The sequence below is a fragment of the Haliaeetus leucocephalus genome, unplaced genomic scaffold (genome assembly GCF_000737465.1).
Source record: "Haliaeetus leucocephalus isolate CR32 unplaced genomic scaffold, Haliaeetus_leucocephalus-4.0 Scaffold240, whole genome shotgun sequence".
Classification (NCBI taxonomy): Eukaryota; Metazoa; Chordata; class Aves; order Accipitriformes; family Accipitridae; genus Haliaeetus; species Haliaeetus leucocephalus.
Genome location: NW_010972676.1, coordinates 7,136,805 through 7,159,354, shown reverse-complemented (window position 1 = coordinate 7,159,354; position 22,550 = coordinate 7,136,805). Strand labels below are relative to the sequence as shown.

At 38.4% G+C, this 22,550-nt stretch overlaps 1 protein-coding gene across 1 annotated transcript in view; it reads left to right on the top strand.

Annotated features, from left to right (window-relative positions):
- The window catches only part of DOCK10 (dedicator of cytokinesis 10), a 137,597-nt gene that overhangs the window by 81,555 nt on the left and 33,492 nt on the right, over positions 1-22,550 (top strand). The window contains exons 17-30 of the mRNA XM_010568290.1: positions 710-897; positions 1,533-1,598; positions 2,467-2,559; positions 4,452-4,575; positions 4,728-4,849; positions 5,537-5,623; positions 6,168-6,260; positions 8,317-8,435; positions 11,314-11,383; positions 14,680-14,793; positions 16,031-16,102; positions 16,738-16,884; positions 18,793-18,876; positions 21,648-21,744. Coding sequence (XP_010566592.1) covers positions 710-897; positions 1,533-1,598; positions 2,467-2,559; positions 4,452-4,575; positions 4,728-4,849; positions 5,537-5,623; positions 6,168-6,260; positions 8,317-8,435; positions 11,314-11,383; positions 14,680-14,793; positions 16,031-16,102; positions 16,738-16,884; positions 18,793-18,876; positions 21,648-21,744 — 1,476 coding nt within the window. The remainder of the gene's footprint in view (positions 1-709; positions 898-1,532; positions 1,599-2,466; positions 2,560-4,451; positions 4,576-4,727; positions 4,850-5,536; positions 5,624-6,167; positions 6,261-8,316; positions 8,436-11,313; positions 11,384-14,679; positions 14,794-16,030; positions 16,103-16,737; positions 16,885-18,792; positions 18,877-21,647; positions 21,745-22,550) is intronic.

Here is a 22,550-nt window from a genome sequence, read left to right as displayed (position 1 = left end):
TCTAGGATTTGAGCAATGAATTTGTAGGCATGACCTTCAAACTGCTTTTCCCAGAAATAGCTCGGGACACCCCTAAGTTGGTGACACTTCTCAGCTGCTTTTGTGCAAACAGCCCTTGAGTTCTCCATGCTGAAGTTAAATGTCTCACTAATTTAATGGCACAGGCAGACAGAGTATACTCTCTCTGTTTTTAATCTCTCCCTGTCTGGGTGACAGAGTGCTTATTATCATCTTCTGTTTCTTGATCTGATTTCAGTTATCCCAATTGCATCATATATTTAATCTAGTTCTGCACTACTTGTTTCTTCATTTCATTTACTATGTTATTAGATAATAGAAAAACTTAAATGAGATATTGAGCTGTAAAATTAATTAGAAACAGCATCACTTCAGTATATTCTGTTGAAACCGTCCATATAACAATGGTGCTATTAGGCCATCAAATACTCTATGTGTCAAAAGAGGTTTTCAGTGCTGTACTCTTTAACTTAAGTGAGATAAACCATTTAAGGATGATATATTGTAATTGCTCTGAGGTAACCTGAATGCAATTTAAGGCAGGATTTGACCTGTTGCATCTCAGCATTACTTATTCCTTGCAAGTTCAGGCAGGGTTTTACTTGTTCCATCTCAATATTACTTATTCTTAGTACTAAGACTGTAAAAATAAACATAATATGTGATGGTTTTCTTTTCTGTTCTTTTGAAGACTGTGTAACTTCATCTTTTATTCCAATCAAGCCATTTAATGACATAAAGGAACATCAGCCTACAGTGGAAGTTGAGGAATTTGTACAGGAATCAACAAAATATTCTCGACCTTACAGAGTATACAAGAACCAAATATACATCTATCCAAAACACCTCAAGTATGATAGCCAAAAATACTTCAGCAAGGTACAGTATGTGACCAATTCAGGCCAACATTGGGTAGTAGTGTACTGCATGAGCTCTCATTGAAATAAAGGAGTACTCATCATAAAGGAGGGGAAACTGGAGATGCAAGTCACTAACTTGGCTTTTGGTCTTTCTCCATTTTTGCAATCATAAAACATTGGACCAATTTTAATTAAATGAATCTATGTGTTAATTTTAAGTTGCATCAGTGATTCAAAGAGCGATAATGTGGTAATAGCTTTTTCACAATTTTCAGAAGGGCTGTATTTTAATGAAATGATGTGTGCAGATAAAATTAACATGGATAATATTTGTAGTTCTTAAATGAAACTTGAATACTATGTGTGTTTTCGTGGTGATTGAAAATTAGTGAAGGACCAGACAAGGTAAGTGCTGGTCACTTTAAAATCTGCTTCTACACAGTCAGTTTGAGGCCTGGCTTGCATTTTCCAGTTCTTCTTGGAAATATTATTTTTAGTGATATCACTGTGACTTAAAGGCATTTTAAATGTTGATACACCATCTGCATGTTTCTCCTAGATTTTGAAAAGAGCTTACTTCAGTCCTTATAGTTTGACTGTGTTTTTATGGGTACCCTATTTCTGATCTGTTTTAATACGTTCCTGTCTTTTCAGGCACGGAATATAACAGTGTGCATTGAATTTAAAAGCTCTGATGAAGAAGGAGCGAAGCCATTGAAGGTGAGCCACAACAAGAGTATATTCAGAGAACAATCTTTTTGAGGGCATTACTTATAAAGCCCAGGAACCAGGGATATGCTAACCTGGAACAATTAAAGAGTGAATGTTGTCATGCATCCTTCTACATTTGCACTGTAGTTCTGTTTGATCCCAGGTGGTCCTAAGTGATGCCACCTCACAGTGCCATTTTGCAGTGCTGGCTTTGTGACCGGTGGAGGGGAAGGAAGACCATAATAGAAAACTTAACTATTTTTTACAGTGCAACTTGCTTATTCTAAAATTTACTGGTTACTGTACATTTCTCACTGAGCTCAGGACATTTGATTGAAAAGAGCGAGGCACGAAATTAGAAGAACCTGAGACTTGATTTTGCTATTGACCAAGGGCTATTGCATAGTATTGTTGTACTGTAGTTTCCCCACCAATAAATAAAGTTGCCATCGCTCAGTAATCAAGAGCCTCCAGACTGGACTCTGCCAGGGAGGAGATTGTTAACTGGTGTAGCTTTTATAACACTGAAAAGTCAGTGAGGGCATTGTATTGTGTATTGAACTGCATGAAAGTGAAATAGCTTTTGTAAAGCTTTTTGCAGAAAACTCTGAAATTGGTAATGGCAAGGAAGAAGTCTAAGGAGTCTGCATTGCTTAGTACAATGTAGGGTAATTTTCACAGAATCAGTGGACTTTTACTGGAAGTGTGTATAAAAAATTGCAGGTTTGAGCACTTAAAATATTTCTTTTAATATGTGATTAAAGTAATTATCAATCTTCCATAATACTGTTTTCAATGTACATGCATATTAGATATACCAAGACTAGTATAATCAGCAGAATTTCACAATTTAATTAAAGCATGTTACTTTTATCAGTGTATTTATGGGAAGCCAGGTGGACCATTATTTACAACAGCAGCCTACACCGCTGTGCTACATCATTCCCAGAACCCTGATTTCTATGATGAGGTCAGTCTGCTTTTTCTTTCATTAAATGTCTGCCAATCCCACATGTTTGCCAATGAGACAGCAAAATATGTGTAAAGAATACTTCTGTTACAATTGCTTGTGTATCTGGATGGGCCTGTGTTACGTAGATTTACATACAGTCTCACATTTGGGGTTTTTTTCTTAATTCAACTCAGTGAAGCCTTTGTTTTGTAAGATGTTCTGAGTACAGTTAAGATACTGTAGAATTAATTAGGAACAGTCTAGCTCTCTAAAATGCATGTCTGGATTACATTAAGGGTCCAGCTGCATCTCTGAATTTAATGGAAACAGTAAACATTATGATGAAGGGTGGAGCCAAATGTCAGAAAAAATCCCTCTCTGAGATACAAGATCTGCATTGGGGCATTTTTGTTGATCCAGTGGTCTGAACAGAATGTACAGTGATGTGCAGTGGCTGCAGCAAGTCATTTAGCTGGTGCCTTTGAGGATGCAGCTATGGAATAGAGTTCATACGTTGGCCTTTGCCAAATGGTAGTTGCACATGCGTCTTTACATTTCACCAACACCAAGTATTGATTCCCCAGGCTTTCTGCAGGTGAACTTAATTTCGCCCCTTCAGTGACTAGGCTGTTTGATGGCCTGTGAATGTCACATGTCTGTTCTGGATTTTCCACTACTGCTCTATGTGTAGCGATAAGGCTGGCAAATAGCGTTAGTATATAGCCAGCGTTTTCCAAATTGTTGGCTTGATCTTGGAAAAACTTCCTTTTCCAGTTAAAATTTATTTTGATAAAATGGCAGGGGCAAGACCAGCAGATAATGTACAACTACATGTGAAGTATCAATTTTAAGATTCATGTTTAGGAACTGAGGTGGAACTTAAAGCATTACATCTTCAGAGATCTTGAACCCTCTGCTACTCCTTTGCGAGCAGTGTTTTGGGTTTTAACACATCGGAAAACGTCCTTCATGTGATGCTAGTGAGCCATCTGGTTTGGGCAGATTACTTTCAACTTGAACGAAGAGCTGAATTCAGATCTTAATAGCTGATTTGGCTGGAAGAGGTATGCACCTGTCCTAAATGTTCCTAGTACAGCAAGTGCAGTCTTTAAAACAATGTAGGGTGTTATCAAGAAAGTTGTCTTAATCTCCATGTTTGAATGCCCAATTCATATCTATGTTTATGGTATTAGATTCTTACCCATAATCTGATTTAACACTGGAAGCATTTATCAACAATTTCTAAACCTTGCTTTAAGCAGAGGATTAGCTTGGATAAACTTTATCATAGCTCACAAGGGCAAGGGGTCCTTTTTATTAGTTCCTATGGTAGCATGTTTTGATTACTTTGTATTTTTATTCCAGTAGGTTTATAATACCTCAAACCCACTCTGTAGGGATTCATGGATGACATGGTATGGGATTTAAGACTGAGTAGAAGTCATAAATAAAAGTTTATTTTCATGTCAGTCATTATTACTTGGTCTTTGCCATGAAATGATGATGAAGCAGTAGCAGAGATGTCATTTTAGTTTTTGGTTTGGTCATCCTGAAAATATGAGAACGGTGATGGCTATTTATGGCTGCTAGAGTGCAGGTGATCACTTGTAAGCAGGGTCCATCACTCTTTAGTTCTGTCCTCTTTCATCTTACGCTCTTTCATCATAAATGCAAATATTCATCCACAAGACAGAGAGGAAAAAAGCTGTTTTAAGTAAAAGTGATGGATGATCATCTTAAACAATTTCCTTGAGAGAGCATCTATTACTCATGCAGACAAACATTACCCAGTAAAGGCAGGCTGTACTTAGGTCTCTGTGTAGAGAGAGATGTCACTCATTTAGACCAATTCTGATGCCTGATTTAACCGACTTTTAAACTAAAGTGAGGTGTCACATTTTACATTTCAGGTGAAAATTGAACTTCCCACTCAACTCCATAAGAAACACCACATTCTGTTTTCATTTTATCATGTCACCTGTGACATAAATGCAAAAGCTAATGCCAAAAAGAAAGAGGCTCTGGAAACACCAGGTACCTGTAGTAGAATTACTTTCAATTATAAATATAAATTATGTACATTCAAATAAGGATTGAAGAATTTCTGGCTGGATATTACTGTCTTCCTTTTGAACTTGAGAAGCTTGTTTTTCCAAAGAGTCATATCTATTTGTTCTTGTGTGCAGTGGGATACGCATGGCTGCCTTTGTTGAAAGAAGCCCAGTTAGCTTCCCAAGAATACAATGTGCCAGTGGCAAGCAGTCTGCCTCCCAATTACTTGAGCCTTCAAGAACCAACTAGTGGAAAGGTATTAATTCATACTTTCATATTATTCAAATGGCACAGAGCATTTATTTGCAGATGTTTCACATGAGATCAGATTTGCATTTGCACTTACCTGTAAGTGTAAATGATAAATAGAGTATCTGTTTTAGAATATTCATGTGCATATAATTGAGTATATGAAATAATATATGTACCACTGGACTGAGAGTCATATGTTGCCGATTCACAGGTGTATATGAAAAAGTGTATTTTATAGCTGTGTATTCTACAATATCACACCTAACTTCTCCAAAATGTGAATGAGAGTGATCAAAAATAACTCTTTTCACAAACTCGGGTCATATGACATTCATTCTCCAGCTGATGTGATCCATGATCATGACTCATTCTCCAGTTTTGTGGTGTGATATCACATTTTCCTACTGATCCTGTCCAGTTTGGATTATTTCTGCCTCCTTTTGTTTGTTTTACTGTTGTCATGAGGACAGCGTGGGGCAGTGATCTGGTCCCTTGAATGATAATGTTCATGGACGTGCTGAAAAGTGGGTTTGTATTGCAATAATTCTGCGGCTGTGAAAGCACAGTAGCCAGCAGAGTTCATGCACGTGCATATGCAAAGCTATGCAGTGAAAATTTGATGCAGACTTGAATAAGTAGGAAATAAGTGGGAAAATTTTTGTTTTGTTTTGTTTCATTTTTGTTTTAATAGCAGATCGGCTGTGATGTAAAATGGGTAGATAGTGGGAAACCACTTTTCAAAGTCTCTACTTTTGTTGTATCCACAGTAAATACTCAGGTAAGCCAAATTTCCTTTTCGCTATGTTACCTGCTTACAAACAAAAAGTGTCAAGGAATGTCTGAAAGACATTTTAAAATCTTGTACAAATTTGTTTCTCTAACATTTAAAGGTTATTTGAATGTAGAAGGGCAAGATGGCAATGATGGAATACACACTTTAAGGAAAAATATAAATTATTTAAGATTATACTAACAGAAAAATCGTGGAATATCAGTTTAAACAGCAAGAAAATAAATTATGAGCACTAGGAAGAAAAAAAAAATCTGGCCATTGAAATCCCTTAGACTGTGAAGAAAAAATTAATTGCTCACAACACTGAAAAAAGAGTGGTCAAAGCACCTAGAAATAAGTTGTATATAGCAAGCTGTGCTGGCCAATGGGTTGGGCTCAATAAGTTGATCTGTCTTTCTGTCTCTTATGCCTAAGGTGGTAGGGACCAAGTGTGTGTTTTGGTATCAGAGGTGATTGCTCTAACAAATTTATGGAATTGAATTCTAATCCTTTATATAAAATACGTTAATGTAAACGTTTATCATTTTAGGATCTATACCTGAATAACTTTTTTCATCAGTGCCAAGAAAGGGAAAAGGATCTATCTCAGCCTCCTACCTCAAACTTTATCAATTCTTGTAAGGTAAAGTCACCTGCAGCGTGAACTGTGCTATAAAATTATATTAGGGCTTTCTCTCAACTGATCCATCACTGCATAATTCTAAATATGGCATAGACTTACCAGGAGGCAATGGGTCCATGACTCCAGTTAGACTTACTGGATGTGACAGATGCATTACTGGTCACAGAGCTGTCTCCCATCCCTCCTCATTTAGAGCATGGCTGCATCTGCCCCATCAACTTTGATAATCCAGCCTATGCCAAGCCTCAAATCCTGTTAAAGAATGGTGTCACGTTGCTCTAGGAATGTCTGCGAAAAAGAGCTGTAGCCTGTAGAGCTACAGTATTCCTGCTAGTCCTCTCTTGCCTTAGGTACATTTTATGTTTACCTCCTACTTGGCACCCTGTACTTTTACTCTAACAACCTGAATGCTATCCAGAGGGCTGTTTAGGGCATTCTGCATGTATACGTCAAGGGTGCTCATTGCCTGTCAAGTTCTGAAATCAGAAAGAACATACCCTTTCTGCAGAGATGAAACGAATAAGCAAGAACTGCATTAAGTGTGACTGTATTCAGTAGAAGTCAAAAGCTGTGACAAAGAGGGAGTATAGCAAGCAAATTAGAAGAGCAGCAGATAAATGTAGGGCCATGATTCTTTACCTGTTCATGAATGGTGAAATTCAGCGTTCTTGCTTTGCAATCTGCTTACTGAACTTCAACAGGAAGATAAGCAAAAGGACTGAAGGGTAGCTGTGACACTGTTCCACAGTGCTAGCTCTAAAACATCATGCATATGACTTTTAATTATTATTTTTCATTTTAGCAGTCTGTAAAATCTAATAGGTGTTTTGGGATTTAGATGTTACTGTCATGTAGGTGCTTTCCCCCTTTCCTTCGTTGTTAATGTTTTTCTGTTTGAGTGTACCTTAATCAGATTTTTATAAAGCTGCTTGGGAAGAGATGTTTGCTTTAATAAGCAAACAGTAAGTTGCAATAAATCATGCCAGTTCTCTGGGCAAGTTCCTAAAGGTGGATACTACTTCTGTTGATAAATGCAGGTAGACCTGAAAGGGGTTGCTTTGGTTTTAAATACTGTCTTAATTTAAAGAAATGATTAAGGGAGTTTTTCAAAAATCAAAGCATCAGTGTTATTTAGAGGTTATACCTCTACAGAATGAAGCCCTTAACTATTAATTTTGGGGAAACCATTGAGCATATTGGACAAAGTTTAGGAATCCATAAAAGCTTCACAACTTTATGGACAGTAAGTCAGTTACCTAAACTACCAGAATTGCACTGTTCTTTATTTGCTGTTGATAGTTTACTTTTTAAAAAGACTTCAGTAATTTTATTAGAAAATAGAAACAGTGTTGTATGCGACACGGGATCGACTGTGCAATATAGCCAGGGAATAAGTAATTTTCCCTAGAATATTTTGCTTTTATTTATAAATCACTAACACCTTTGAAGAAATTCTGGAATTATTTGAAAATGACTGAAATAAAAAAACTAGGAGGAATTCAAAGGAGGGGGTTTTTTTAATTAGAAGTTCAATATCCTCCTTGATCAGAGAAGATAATACAATGTCAGTCCAGTCAGGTTAGAGTGTCAATACTACTTTTTACCAATGTGCTTTTAACATAAGTATTTTAGTTACAAGTTCAGTTTATCAGCTCTCTGCATAAAAAGAATGAGTTTTCCTAAAAATATTAGGAATTGCATGTCTTGAAAATAGTAATTAAGTTCTTTTATTGTTCTGACATACGTATCCTTAATGAAATATGAAAATTGGGTTTGGTTTCTCTCTCGCTTTCTTCCCTCCTCCCCTGCCTCCTTAAGTCAGAGTAGAGCAAAATATTGGAATTCTGAAATTTAGACAATACCTACAGTTGTGTTGATGGTCATATTTAAAACAAACTCCATGGGCAACCGATCCTCTACTTATTTGTCCTGTTTTCCTACTGCTATTACACCAGTGGCTGCACTGCATTTTACCTGCCGAAGCAGGAAAGCAAGTAATCAGCTTTCATTGCTCGTGTTGGATTTCATTGCATTTTCTTTCTTACATCCGTTACAGAATTTGCTGAGGATTGAGAAGATCCATGTAATTATGAATTTTCTTCCTGTGGTCCTGAATCAACTCTTCTGGGTTTTGGTGCAAAACAGTGATGATGAAGTTACAACAGCTGTTACCAGGTATCTGAGTATTTTCTGTATGAGGAGAAGAATTCACTCTAGAGTGCAAATGTTAGTCCAATTATAGCTGCTCTTACAAACGCTGAGTATGACATTTAGACTTCAGTGGGTGAGAATGCTTGCTTCCCCCTTAACACTCGGCTCTGCGACATAATGCATAGAAGAGCATGGTATCACATGGCTGACTGATACCAACTCGGAAATCATTGACCATGGTGGATGTGTCTCTGTACCCTGAGGCAATCATAGGTAAAGGTCTCATTCTTAAGGAGCTAAGTGTTTCCTAACAAAGTTGAGTATCAATTTTGCTTTAGGTTTGGGTCTGAGGATGTGGAGTTCAGCATAGGAAGAGCTTAGCATCTTGCAACGTCCAATGCAGAGTCAAACAACCAGGTCACACTGTTCTGGAGCACTTTTTAATTAGAGTGTATCAGCAATAACTGAAGAGCAATGGAAACATTTTCCAGTGAGCAGGCAAACAGCTGGAATGATTTGCCAAGTCTCACATCCCTCACATAACGAAATTGTCTTTATTGATGCTGTTAATCAGGGCAGCAGGAAAAAAAAAATACTGGAGAGATTATTATTGGTCTCGGCAGGAGGACAAAAAGTTGCATTGCATTTTCTTTTGGCCGTAGCAGTATTTTTGTTGTACTTGCCAGTAGCTAAACATGGGGACTACTGTACAACTAATAGGAGAAAATGACAACTGTCCTCAGCAGCCCTGTTAGACTAATCTGCTGCCAGTATATTTTCTTTCTTTCCACAGATTGTTCTTCAGAATTAGTTCCTGAAGAAAGATTAATTAGGAAAACTTAAAGGAGCAAGGAAGCAGAATTCCTCATCTTAGCGTTGGAAAGCTAAAGTTTCAATATCCCTTATCAAAGGGTCATGGCACCTTGCAGGGCAAAGTCCAGTTTTACCACAGCTAGGCACTAGGATTAGAAGAATGTTTCCTTGTAAATGTGTGTGATTTCATCACTGCATACTGTTTTCAAAGGGAGAGGGGTTGTTGGACCTTTTTTCAGCACCCCTTTATGGCCAACAAATCAATTGATGTTGAGGCTAGTTAGGATGAAGAATTGTGTCCCAGGCTAGAATTTCAGTATCAGTTAAATGACTGGAAAGGTAATGCTATATAAGAAGCAGCTGTTTAAAAAATAGTTTTAATGATTAGATGGAAAAATGGAAGGATGTTAATTTTTTCATGCTTCAGATTTGGACTATACAACTACCTGGCCAAAAAAAAGAAAAGAAGGATTCTCAGTCTTTCTCTGTATGTGTGGTAGCTTTTGTGCTGGTAGAGTTGATGTCAACAGCAATATGCATGTCTGCTGTGTGTGCCATTCATTGATGTGTCCTATATATACACACATTGTATTTTGTTGTGAATAGCTTGAAGCAGCTTGTGTTAAACATATTAAAAGCAACAACAACAGAATGAGAGCATAGATTAGCTTATGTGTTGGGGAGAAAACATTATTCCTTTTATACTCTTTCACGGTTTTTTACTTGTCTGGGGGCCCAGTCATGTCATCATTTCTCTGTCTCATCTTTGCCAGAACTCATTTCAATTTCAAATCAGAATAAAGGCTGAAGGATTGGAATAGACACAACTAATTTTGTCATAGCTTTTGTGTTTTGCTACAAGTTTTACTTCTCCTACTAACAGCAAGAAATGAGATATATGAAAAATACTGACTTAAAAGAATTACAAAGCTGTTGAATCCAATAATAAGAATCGGCAGAAAACACTCAAATCACCAAGCTAGTCAAAATGACTACTTGTATGTGGACCACAGTCAGGCATATTAATAATCCATTTTAGTCATACTGTTATTATGCATACCCCTGAATTTGAGATATGGTTCACTAATTTTTGACATTTGAGAATCATGAACTGTTTGCTCCCCATTCTTTTAACATAAAAATAAGATCATAAAATTGCAGAGTCTTTTCTATATTAAGTATTCTGAAAAAATGAGATCCCAATAATCAAGAGGAAATCTCATGGTTAAGTTGAAGAAGACTTCTTGCTCGGACTTGTGTTTTCTGAAACAGGATGATCTCAAAGATGGCCCATGTACAAATTGAAGAGAAAACTTTGCCGAAACACTTGGTCTCAGGTAGTGCCATCTCTGCTGTTAGTAAAAGCTCAGTTTGTGAGAGTGGGTGCTGGCATGACCCAGGCAATTTTACTCTGTGTCTCTGATCACGAAGCTGATCTGCAGAAGCTCAGAGCACCTATTGCTGCACCAAGTGTCCAGCCTCTCTCTGCTGCGCAGTAACGAGAGGGTGCTGTGCTCGGCCTTTTGCTCCTGAGTGCTTCGGCACTCAGGTTCGGCCTGAGTCCGAGGTTATGGGCAAACAGTGCAGGAGAGGGGCATGCTCGGGCTTGAGCCTAGGCTTGTATTTGTCTTTGATTAACAGTGCCATCATAAGCAAGTGCCATCAGAGCTTTATAGCATTACCAGGATCTGAGAGAACCTGACAAGTAGCACTCCCACAGAAAGATGTTCTTGCTTCTCTGTTTGATTAACATTATCTAATTTTCCTTATTCCTAATCATCTAAGGTCTGTATAAGCTTTAGTTAGTTAATAGTTTTCTTTTGTTGTAATGTTAGTACAGTTATAATCATTAAAGCTGGCCGAATGCATAAATAACAGCACAATCCATGCAAGCAGAGGGCTCAAGGAGTAACTGTTTTTTCCCAGTGGGACAGTGTCTGCACATGCTATTCATCATTTGGATCACATCCCTCATGGACTGTTTTAAATGAGGTTACAATAACAGAACAGTGTGATGTATCAGATAGACTTTCTCTGCCTTATGACACAAACCAGCTCAATTTTTATTTTTATTTTTTTAATCTTGCAGGGTTCTTACTAACATTGTTGCTAAGTGCCATGAAGAACAACTAGACAACTGTATCAATTCTTATGTGACGGTATGATTGCTGTTATACTGTTAACTATTTGACTGTTTGGGGGGAGGGGGTTGGTTTTTGTGTGATTTTTTTCCTGTTTACTCTTAGCTGTACTTGTTTGCAGCTTTCTCTGCATTTGCGTCATAGCTTTCTGCCACTGGTAGGCTGGGTGGCTGGTTAGGAAGCTAACATAAGATTTGGAAGAGGCTGAGTCAGTTCTCCTCCTCTGCCACAAGTTTCTTGTGTCACCTTGAACAAATTACACTGCCTCTCTGTGCTTTAAGGACATCCTGTAGAGCAGGGACACTCCATGGAGTGTCCTTCTCCACCAAACTCGGCTGCATCCTGGCTCGCAGCCTTACTCTGCTGAGGAGGACAACGGGCTGCTCGTGTTTCCTCTGCATGGTGCAGCTTGCTTTCCATAGCACATCGGGTTGAACAAGCACGGGAGGAGGAAGCTGCAGGGCACTCTTAAAGGGTACTGGGATGTGGGAGGGACAATTCCCCATACTCAGCTGATGACTAGAGCTTACTTATATTTTAGAAGTAAGACCTAGTGCAAATGCACTTCCACTGAGCTTCTAGGAGCATAGGCTTAGCATCAGTCTTTGTGAAATAGTGTTAAACTCAGAATTTCCCACCTTGCAGGGTTTGGGAGGAGGGAAGGGGGAGATAAATACATGAAAGATCATGAAGCTTCAGCTAGATAGATACCAGTAAGAGACATTTAATGTAGTTTGCTCGCAGTTTGCAGCATTCCTCTTGACTGTGGTGGGATTTATCACTTCAAAATATCTGGCTGTCTGTATTACACATTTATGGGGTTGCCCTCATTGTAGTTGAAAGGTATCCACAGGTGGTAATTTTTATGGAAGAGGTACTTCTGGGTGCTCTTCATGGTTGCAGGATAGCTGTGTGTTTCTTAGAAAGCTGTAGCTTTTTAACTAAGCTTTTGATTATTTTCTTAAGTCATGATTTTACTTTCAAGATCCTGTGTCTTTGCATGCGCTATTGTGCATAAATTCCTTTCTCATCTGTGGAGTTCAGATTCTTGTAACTGTTCCCTGTTTACTAAGGTTTTTCATCCATTATTGTTTTGAAGGAGAGGGTATATATAGAATATATATATGGATATGTTCTGTGTATGGAATTTGATTCCGGGCAAACTGTAGTATTACTTAAAAAGCCAAAGGAGTGGCCTCTTTGAAGATGATCTCCTTATTATCTGTATCAATTGAATATCCATTAAATGAGTATGAATAATGCTATTGGCCAGCAAGTATCTCATCAATAGTATATTTGGGTAACAGCTTTATAAGCTGAGAATTTTATGAACAGCATGTTTTTAAGTAGAAGAATACATTAACTGCTGTTACGGGCATGGGTAGAAAAATTAATAGACGAACCTCATTTAAGGCTGTTACACTGGGGTTTTTTTCCATTCACTTGCCTTTTTTGTTTTTTTTCCCTCCCTTTTAATTGTGAGGGAGAGGGCTGGAAAATTTTGAGTCTTACTAGATGAATCAGTAATGAGTAAGTTATAATATCTTTGAGTGTTATATTTATTAACTTATTTGTGTATTTCAAATAGCAGCATAGAGGAGAATTGCAGGTTGTTAGAAGAATTGAAGTAGACATTGCCATCACTTTGTCTCTTGGCCTGCTCTGGTTCAGTGGTGACAGAACTACTGGAGGTCGTGATAGCAATGAGAGATCCCCCACAGTCATGGAAAGAAGCTATGAGTGACAAATGTCTGTATGGGCTTCTGGCTGTAACTGATATTCTAATTCACTGTGCAACAAGTAGTTTTCATAACATACATTTCATTTGTGGATTATGACTATTATATGTGACATAAGTTGGGGGGGGGGGAGTAAATTAACTTTAGGAATAAAGTGAAAGCAAATACATTCCTGATGAACCCAGAAACCTTAGCATGTTCATGGGTATAATAATGAAAAAATGGTAGGAGTTAGGTTGCTAAATGGGAAAACTATTTTAATCTCAGTGTTGACAACTGTTGCTTGGTATTTCTATGGTATGGATTTACTTTCATACTGCAGGAAAGTATGTGTTTACAGGTGATGCATCTCAGCATCTTAGTAGTCAAATTTTAGTCTCAAGTGCTCTGATTTAAGCACAGAGGAATTCTGCTGAGGTCCAGCAGAACTATTCAGGCTCCAAAATAAATAACCTATGTAACATTTAAATGTAGTTAATTAAATGTAGTACTCAATAACTTTTCAAAATTGCAATAGACACCTATTGTGGCTAAATATCTTTGAAATAACAGGTGATTATTAGGCTACACCAGAAGTTCATTTAGCCTGTTTTCCCATTTCCAGCAGCAGCCAAAGCCAATAACTGTTAATCTCTCTTGCCCATCTGTAAGGAAATGAATACCTACTTTAGAAATGTTGTTTTGGGAATAACTAAGTTGAGAATTGTGAGTCACTCAGATGCAATAATAATGCAAAATTACACTGACTTAAATAACTGGACCCAGAATTGTCAAACTGCATAGGGAGAAGCTTATGGCATCTGCTCTGGAAACAAGACTGAATATTAATAAGATATTTTCAAGTGATATTCCTTTCTTTCACCTACCTTGTTGACTTGAAAAGGTATTTCATCTCACCTGATGCACTGGCAGAGCTCTTGCTTTAGGGAAGGAGTAATGGATCCCAGTACCAAATTATTAGCTTAAAATGTTGAATAAAACTCATACTAGATTTAGGAGTTCTGTGCAACTTGGTGATAAATTCCTCCCTTGAGGTCTTGATTTCTAAAAGGGGTGTAGTTTTCCCCTTCTGTCAGCTCCAGTGGGTGCTCTACACCTTTCAGGATGAAGAGTTGTTACCAGCTCTGCCTAGCCGTTGCCAGTGGAAGAAAGGAGCAAGTGAAAGGTGGCCCTGACTAGGTGGGTGAAAAACCCTCCGTACTTCCTCTGCTTGCTTATTCTTTTTTTCACCTGGTGAAATGGCTTGAAAGGCAGTTTAGAGGTGTCAGGATCCTATGCTTTATTGAAAAAATAAATTGTAGCACTGATTTTAAGCAGAAATTCCTCTTGGTTCACATTAAGCTGAAATCAACAGGAACTTGTGTTTAAAACTGGGATTTTGTAGGGGAGCAGTGTTGTGCTGTTACTGCTAGGGGAATTAAATTTTATGTGACTGTATTGTTCAGTCAAGATATTTTGGCGGCAAAGATTGTCAGCTGTTAGTGGTGTATAAATAATTTATCTTCTCCTGCTGAGGTTTTTTATATTTGTTTTAATATACATTTTGATAATTTTTATTTTTCCTTTCTTCTTCAGTATGTGTTCCGGACCAAATCATTTGAAGAAAGGACTGTTCATGAGGAGGTGGCCAAGAATATGACTGGTCTTCTGAAGTTAAATGACCAAGTAACTGTGAAACAGGTTTTAAAGGTGAATGATAGCTTGAATTAGCACATTTGTGGATTTACTACTGGTTTTCTGCCTGAAACTCACTTGTGACATCTCTTTCTCCAATCCTCTTTCCCCATATGAGCTTTGCACAAATCACATCCTGCAGTGATTCAACAGACCGACTTACCAGACTTGCTACAGTTTCTCAGCATAACACATTTCTCAGAATGCCATGGTTTGCATAATAGAATTCCTCGTTTCTTTTACAGCATAGTCTGAGTCAGAAACCTAATTCTTACACAATATGATATGAGCAATTACTTTTAGGATACTTTGTTTTAATTTTTATTTTGGAAGATGCAGGGTGAATATTCATCTGTAAGTAGGACATTCATATCTGATTTCAGCTGCTGCTTTTGATTGACAGTGACCAAAATGAAAATGATTGAGGTTTCCTGAGATTTCTCATATCAAACAAGGTCTAATGATTCATACATGTGCAAGCCCCATCACTGATCCTGTTGGATATGGTATAAGAGCTAGCCAGTGCAGCTCAGGAGTTCCCAGTGGCAAAAATATGTTCAACAGTTCAGAGTGAACTTGTTCCGATTTCCTGTGCTGAGCCACTGGAATAGCAAAAATAGGCTGAAAAAAGCAGAAAAGCTGGCCTGCAGGAAACCTGGGCCATGGAAAAGTACTTGTGGTTGGGTTTGTTGGGGGGGGGGGTGGCAATTTGTAACCTTTTTGAGTGTATTTGTTTCACATATCCCCTGAGATATGTGAGGATACACATATTAATCTGTATCCTACCTGTTCACTGTTACAAATGGTACTTGAGGAACCACCCTGTTTATCCTTTAAACAAGCACCATCTTATTCTGGGCCAAATTACCAAGCTGCTGGAACTAACAAAGCAGTTTATTCTCAGCTTCTGTTCTCTGAGGTTCTCTGCATCCTCCACTTCTGCCACTTACCTGCAAACAAACAATGAAGGCAGTGCTCAGCAGGAATGGAGAGATTGTAGGAGTGGTGTTTGTGGGCTCCTTATTGCACAGAAGCACAGTGACAGTGTCTGAGACGGCTTCAGCTCTCTTAAGGACATGATCCAGTGTCACTCCAATACATGGCACTTAGGTTCTTTAATTTATTTGTCACACAGAGTTTATCATTGTGCATTACTGAGAAATGCAATCCATCTATAAGGAATGGTAATGCATTGTAAAGTGTTTATCTGATAATCACTTTTCCTAATCTCTTTTTTCCTTCTTTTGCGCAGCATTCCTGGTTCTTCTTTGCAGTTATCTTAAAATCAATGGCACAGCACTTGGTTGATACAAACAAAACAAAGGTAAGTATATACATGATCTTAATTAAGTAGGCAAGCTGTCTCTTAGGAAAATCTAAAATGTGGAATCCTGGGAAATACACATACTTGGACTTTTCTTCTTGACTGGTCAAAAAAGAAGTGCTTTTACACTTTGTAAAATATTGGTTTTATCCACAAAAACATCATATTACCTGCTAGGCTCAAACCTATTCTTGCTTGTACAGAACTGGTAGGCCAAAAAAACAGTTGCATCAGCTTTGTAACGTGTGGGTTAGAATGGAATGAGAATTCTCTAATTTCTGCAGGTTACCCAACAAGTGATTATGCCAGACAGCAAATAAATGATCTAGAAACTCTACTTTGCTTTGAGCAAACCTTACATAGCTGGAAATCAGTGTTTTGACCGCTTTTCTGCCTGATTATCAAAGATGCTCTTAGTATGCTTGTGCTGAAATCCAAGGATAAGATTTCCCACTTTCCTATGGACCAGATTGTTCTTTGGTTTATACTCAGAAGAGATCTGTGGAACTCTAGGAATATTTTTCTTCTATGTTGAGTGACTTGTGGTTTATAGTGTTTATTCTTGGCCTGAATGTATTTTCAGGTTTAATGTGCAACATTGTACTCCCTCAAATGATGATCTATTCCCTGATTAGGTTTCTCGAACTCAGAGGTTTCCAGAATCATTTCAAACTGAGCTGGATACACTTGTGATGGTCTTAGCAGACCATGTTGTTTGGAAGTACAAAGATGCTCTTGAAGAAACCAGGAATGCGAACTACAGTGCTGCCAAATTTCTTAAGGTGAGATGTTCTGTCATTATAGCACATGCACTTACTTCCCCATACTTAATGCAAACTTCAGACTATTCTAGTCTAGTCAAAGAGAATAAAAACAATTCTGAGTGAATGATGGCTCAATTTCCAAGTTTTAGTGTTGACCTATAGTTCAGTTTTCTTGAGTCTTTGAGAATGCAAAAGCTTTATCTAAGTCTGCTTTAAAGCAGTTCTGATTCATTTATATCTGTTCTCTGAAAGAGCCCAAGTTTTCAAATTTTGCAGATTGCTACGTTACATTCAAATGGGTAAAAAGTTTGGTAAGGGATGAAACTGTAGTTAGAGCTGAGCTGGTATTTTTTCTTTAAATACTATAGCTCTGAATGACTGTGGGTGGATTAATATTTCTTAATCACAACCAGAGTGGGTAGCTTTTACAAACCAGCCTAAGCAAATTGCAAGTATTAGGTGAAATAGTTTTTAACTCTGAAATGCCCTTTCATTTACAAAATATAAGAAAATACATGTGTGCTGTGGAAAAGTCACTGAAAGCGGTTGCATTTTATGGTTTTGTCCTAATATTTCTCAATCATTTTTATTTTCCCAGCATTGAATTAGCTGGGAAAATTGCTATTCAATAAGTTGTGTGGCTGGATACTTAGTCTAGATTTAAACTGGACACACACACCCTCCCCCTTTCCATTAATGGAATGATGTACATTAATGATGTACAGAGCATTGTATGTAGTACACACTGAAACCCAGGCTCAAATCTTTAATGACAAATTGAAGCACAGCATTAGGAGAGAGCAGTATTCCAGCAATAAAATGTTCCTGTGAGGTTATAAGGAAAACAACCACAAACTGAAGGTGGATTTTTCTCCTTTCATACATTGGTGAAATAAATGATAAACCTGCTGTCCACTGTGTTGGCCTCTGTTGCTGATACCGTATGGAAGCCCTAGTTGCTGTTGTCATACTGACATTAAGCTGTATCTATCCATAGTGTTACATCATTTGGAAGATGATGCTGGTTTGAGGCAGGAGCGCAGATGGAAGGGCTTAGTCAGTAGTTGTGTGGTGTTGTACTTGTGGCGGTGTTGCAGATTTGCATGCTATTTTTGTGTGTTACTCAGCTAAACTGGGAAGGCAGTAATGTTGTGTTTTATGATACAGCATATGGCTGTGTTTTAATTTCTTTTCAAATCTAGTCTGCCGGAAAGAATTACATAGGTTAGAGATGATATGGCTTTCTCCAGGCTGGTATTGCAGCAGCCTTGTTTGAATGCTGTGTCACAAAAGGCTTGGGGCTTTGCTAGTTTTGCAGAGTTCAGGAACACTAGAGAAAGAGGGAATTCAAGATTGCATTCCCTATTTGGTAGGCTGACTCTGCAAGGAAAAAATGTCAGCAGCAGTAGCACCAAGGCCCTCAAAAACCTTTACACCTTCTGGCTGTTTAGCCCCATCAGTCAGCAAGAGAAGTGTTCTCATTGTAAAGTAATGTAGTGGCATATTTGCTACCAGAGAGATAACGTAGCTCATAGACAGTGAGTATTGTGGCTGGATTGATTCCTCAAGAGTCATTGCTCTGTCACTGAAGGAGATATTCAGGTCAGCTCCCATCATGTACCACCTCTAGTCATTGAGTGTTGCAGTACATGAATAAGCTTTCTCCTAGTGCACTGTACACTGTGAGAGTTATTTTAGACTGTAGACACAGTGAAAATGAAAAGTTTGATCAATTTATTATTAATGAAAATGAATTAAAAAATTGAGCCAGATTCATGAGTTCCCTGGGTTTCCTTGCCCTGCTGTAAGACTAACTTCACCTGAGCAAATGATTCAAGTTTATATGTGACGCAAGGCAAACAGGTAAGTGAGGCCGTGTACTGCTTTTTTGGCTATAAAATATTAAAATTTTTTCCCCTTTTTTAGCGCTGTTTTACATTTATGGATCGTGGATTTGTGTTCAAGGTGGTCAACAATTATATAAGTATGTTTGGAACAGGAGATAGCAAGGTATGGTTTTGATTTTTTTGTTTGGTTGGTTTTGTTTTCTCCAAAGAGACTTGCTAGCAGAATATTTTTATATTGAAACTATTTATGATCTATTCCATGGCTTCACCATGCTCAGAACTCAAGTCAGTGAAAACATTTACTGTAAATATGTGTTTAAAACCTCTTGGTTTTGAGCCATCTATCCCCTTTTCTGGGAGTAAACAGCCGTGTCCAACTACTCACTGAGCCCTGTGAGAGCAGACTCTGCAAAGACTGCTCAGACCAAAGCACGCAAAAGGCTGAATTTAAGCTTTGATTCTTTGGAGAGTACACTTGTGGTTTGGTCCATAAATATCAGCAGCAGTTGGCAGTAATTTTCTTTGAGGAGACTAAAGTAAGAGCATATGAACAAGTTATCATTGTGTAAACTCAAGTGAGAATGTAACATCTCAGTTACTTTGAATGAAAAGTATGCTCTTACTGCATTGATGATACAAGAAAGCCAGTCTGCTCCAAATTAGTTTGTGCTTGCTGTGAGGAAAATTCCCTGCAGCCTGAATTTCTTCAGTAATACCTATAATAGTCAGTGATACAGTTTGAACAATAAATTTCAAACTGCAAGAGGTCCCCAAATTATTCAGCTTGACTCCTTTTACTCTTCATCCGTGAGGATGAGTCATAGGCTTTTTCTCCTCCATGACTGGATTTCTGAGCCATCATACCAGAGCATGCAAGATGATAGATAACAGAATGTATCCAAAATGCACACTTTGAATGCCTCATCTTTCCCAAAAAAAGCTTACAAAACTTTTGTCCATTAACTTTTTATAATTCTTCAGTGGTGATCTGGGCATTTGTAGGTAATAAGTGAGATTACTCCAGGTCTGTTTTGCTTTTTACTAAAACCAACTTCATGCTGCACTCAGGTCTTTCACCTAATCTCTGGAACAGACATAGAATGAGTCTGTCAGTATTAATGTCATAGCCTGAAGTCTATGATTCTGTAAATAATATTATGCAATCTGAAAATTGTTTCCACATTTCAAACTTCCCTAAACACATTCAACCACAGAAACAGATGTTTAATTAAAAAAGCCTATTAATGGCCAGCGGAAAAGCCTGAGATTAGTTAGTGTGCAGAGGAGAACTTAACACCTCCTTGGCAGTAAGTGCGTGCACATTGCAAGCCACCCAGCATCCCTCCAGAGCCATCTGCCAGGATGCATGGAAGTGGAATCACTGTGGAGCTGAGACAGATGTACCACTGGAACAGGCTTTGCAGCACTTGAAAACAATAGCCACAAAATAAAATCAGAGATTTCTGACCTCGAGGAGAGAGAGGCCTTGCGTTGTTTTCATTTTCAGTCAGATGCCTAAGCAGAAGTCAGTTGTTTAAATGTGCTGCAGGATTTCTTTCTGTGTCTTTTGCTTCTTTAAGTGGATTGTTTATGTACCAAAAAGATGATACTGCAATCTGACTTCTCTCTTCAGAAAATATAACAGTGTATATTGCTGTCTGAATAAATATCAGTGGGTATATCAGTCTATAACATTGCAGTTTTAATTTATTGTAATTGTGAATGAAGCATCATAATTTCTATTCCACAGAAATATCCCTTGCAGTATTCTGTAAATTGACATTTAAACATTGTTTTGAGAAATATTTATTCAAAAGCTGAAATACCTCATTAGAATTCAGTTCTTTGTTGTGTTCCCTCAAAATGTCACAGTTCTTGGGAAACATGTCAGGTGCTTCATTTCTTTATTTGCCATTAGACTCTGAATTGCATGCCCAGCTGTATTCCTGATAAGGTACTACAGTGTAATAAAACTTTTCAGGGAAAAATTCCCCACCATCCACTACTCAGTAGACCCTGAAAAGTGCATGTTCCAGGTATCCTAGCCTGACAGTGGCAGCAGAAATGCTACTATTTAAATTTAGGGGCTGACAGACAAGCAACAGGGCAAATAAAAGACCTTTACAGGTACTTTCTAGTGCTAGGGCAAATGTTTGACCTAGATTGATACAGTGTCGTACTGGTAGTCCTGAATGACTGCTTTCTGCCACTGAGAACAGTGAGCCAAGAAAATGGAAATAAAAATTTACTACTGGATGCCATGTATAATCTTTATGTCCCAGTGGCACATCATTATAGTGGGAATGATAAATTCTTGAGGTAGTAGCAAGGCTCCACAAAAGATCATGGACGGCTTCTTGGGAGGGAGTTATTAAGGAAATAATACCACAATTATATAATACCCAAATCCCTCGGAGCTGGAACCCACTGGCATCAATAGAGGGAACTTTTCACCACTATCAGTAAGTTTTGGATCTGGCCCATGTGGCTGAAACTTTGTATTTGGTTGACCAAAAAAAGAAGGAAAAAAAAAAGAAAGGGGGGGGGGGGGGGAAAGGCATAATAATTATGACGGTCCCAAATTTATGTGAACTGGAGAAGATACTTCACTATGTTTATACGCTATGGTATGTACTATCAAAAGACCCAGTGTAGCTTTAAATATACCTTAAATATTTAGCTTGGATCAAGCTGATATTTATCAGTACATCTTCAATGAAAAATCATAGTTGAGGAATCCAAAAAGCTTGTTTGATAGTGACAAGTTCGTTTGACAACAGAGATGAAAACCAATTGTTTATTATTTGCGCAGCTTGGCATAACACGCTGTAAGGTTTCGTTGTTGGGTGTGAGTACGAATTTTGAAGGTAGAGATAAATAGTAGTGCAGCTGTCTTACCATTTTCCCTGAGTCATTTCCTGTTGTGATTTTCAGACTTTACATCAGTTCAAATTCGACTTTCTCCAAGAAGTCTGTCACCATGAGCACTTTATCCCTCTGTGCCTGCCCATACGGTCTTCAAACATTCCTGGTAAGGTGCCACCCCAAAAGGGTTTCTGTACAACAGCGAATTATTGGAAGGTTCAAGGAGCAGGTAGCCATTAACTCTCTGAAGTGTCATGTCTGCACATCAGGCACAGAAGCCCCAGATGGCTTTTCAGGTGCGGTACTTAAACAGTGTGCTAAAAGTAAGATCATTTCAGTATGCCTGTAAATAAATGCCACCCCTGACAGTCCAGTTAGGCAGTGGGAGGTGACTCTTTTGCTGGAAGTTTTGAGGTGAATGACCTGGACTATTTGTGAGGACTAATTACTAAAGCTGCAGTAGCCTTGGGAGGCAGTGAGCTAGGGAATGGGTTGAACAGGTACAGCGGGAAGGGGAAGAAGCTGAGGCAGTGATAAGGACATTGTGAAACTCTGCTATTTGGGAACAGGCTTTCCTGCCGCTGTTGGGAGTATGACTTGTCCGTGTGACAGCCCCTCCTTTGTGGAGAAGATCTGAACTGGACATGCAGCAGGAGTTTGGAAACATCCATCTCTCAGATAATAGGCCATTGGTACTTTTGCCTTCAGAGTGTCTCTAAGGACCGGCAGACAGGTCCCACGCAATAGCCCTTTTCTCCCAAGTGCATTTACTTTCTTGGCCTCTGGCAAGAGGACTTGGACTTTACATGGTCAACACATACTGCAGTGTTTTACCTGGAGCAGTGAGGCAAGAGAGTCCCATTTCAAAATCTGTTAGTAATGCCTCCTGAGCTGCTTCTCAAGGCAGGGGATACTGTGTGTAACCCCTGTTTTGCAGAGAAGCATGAACAGGTTTGCCTATGCTCTGCCACT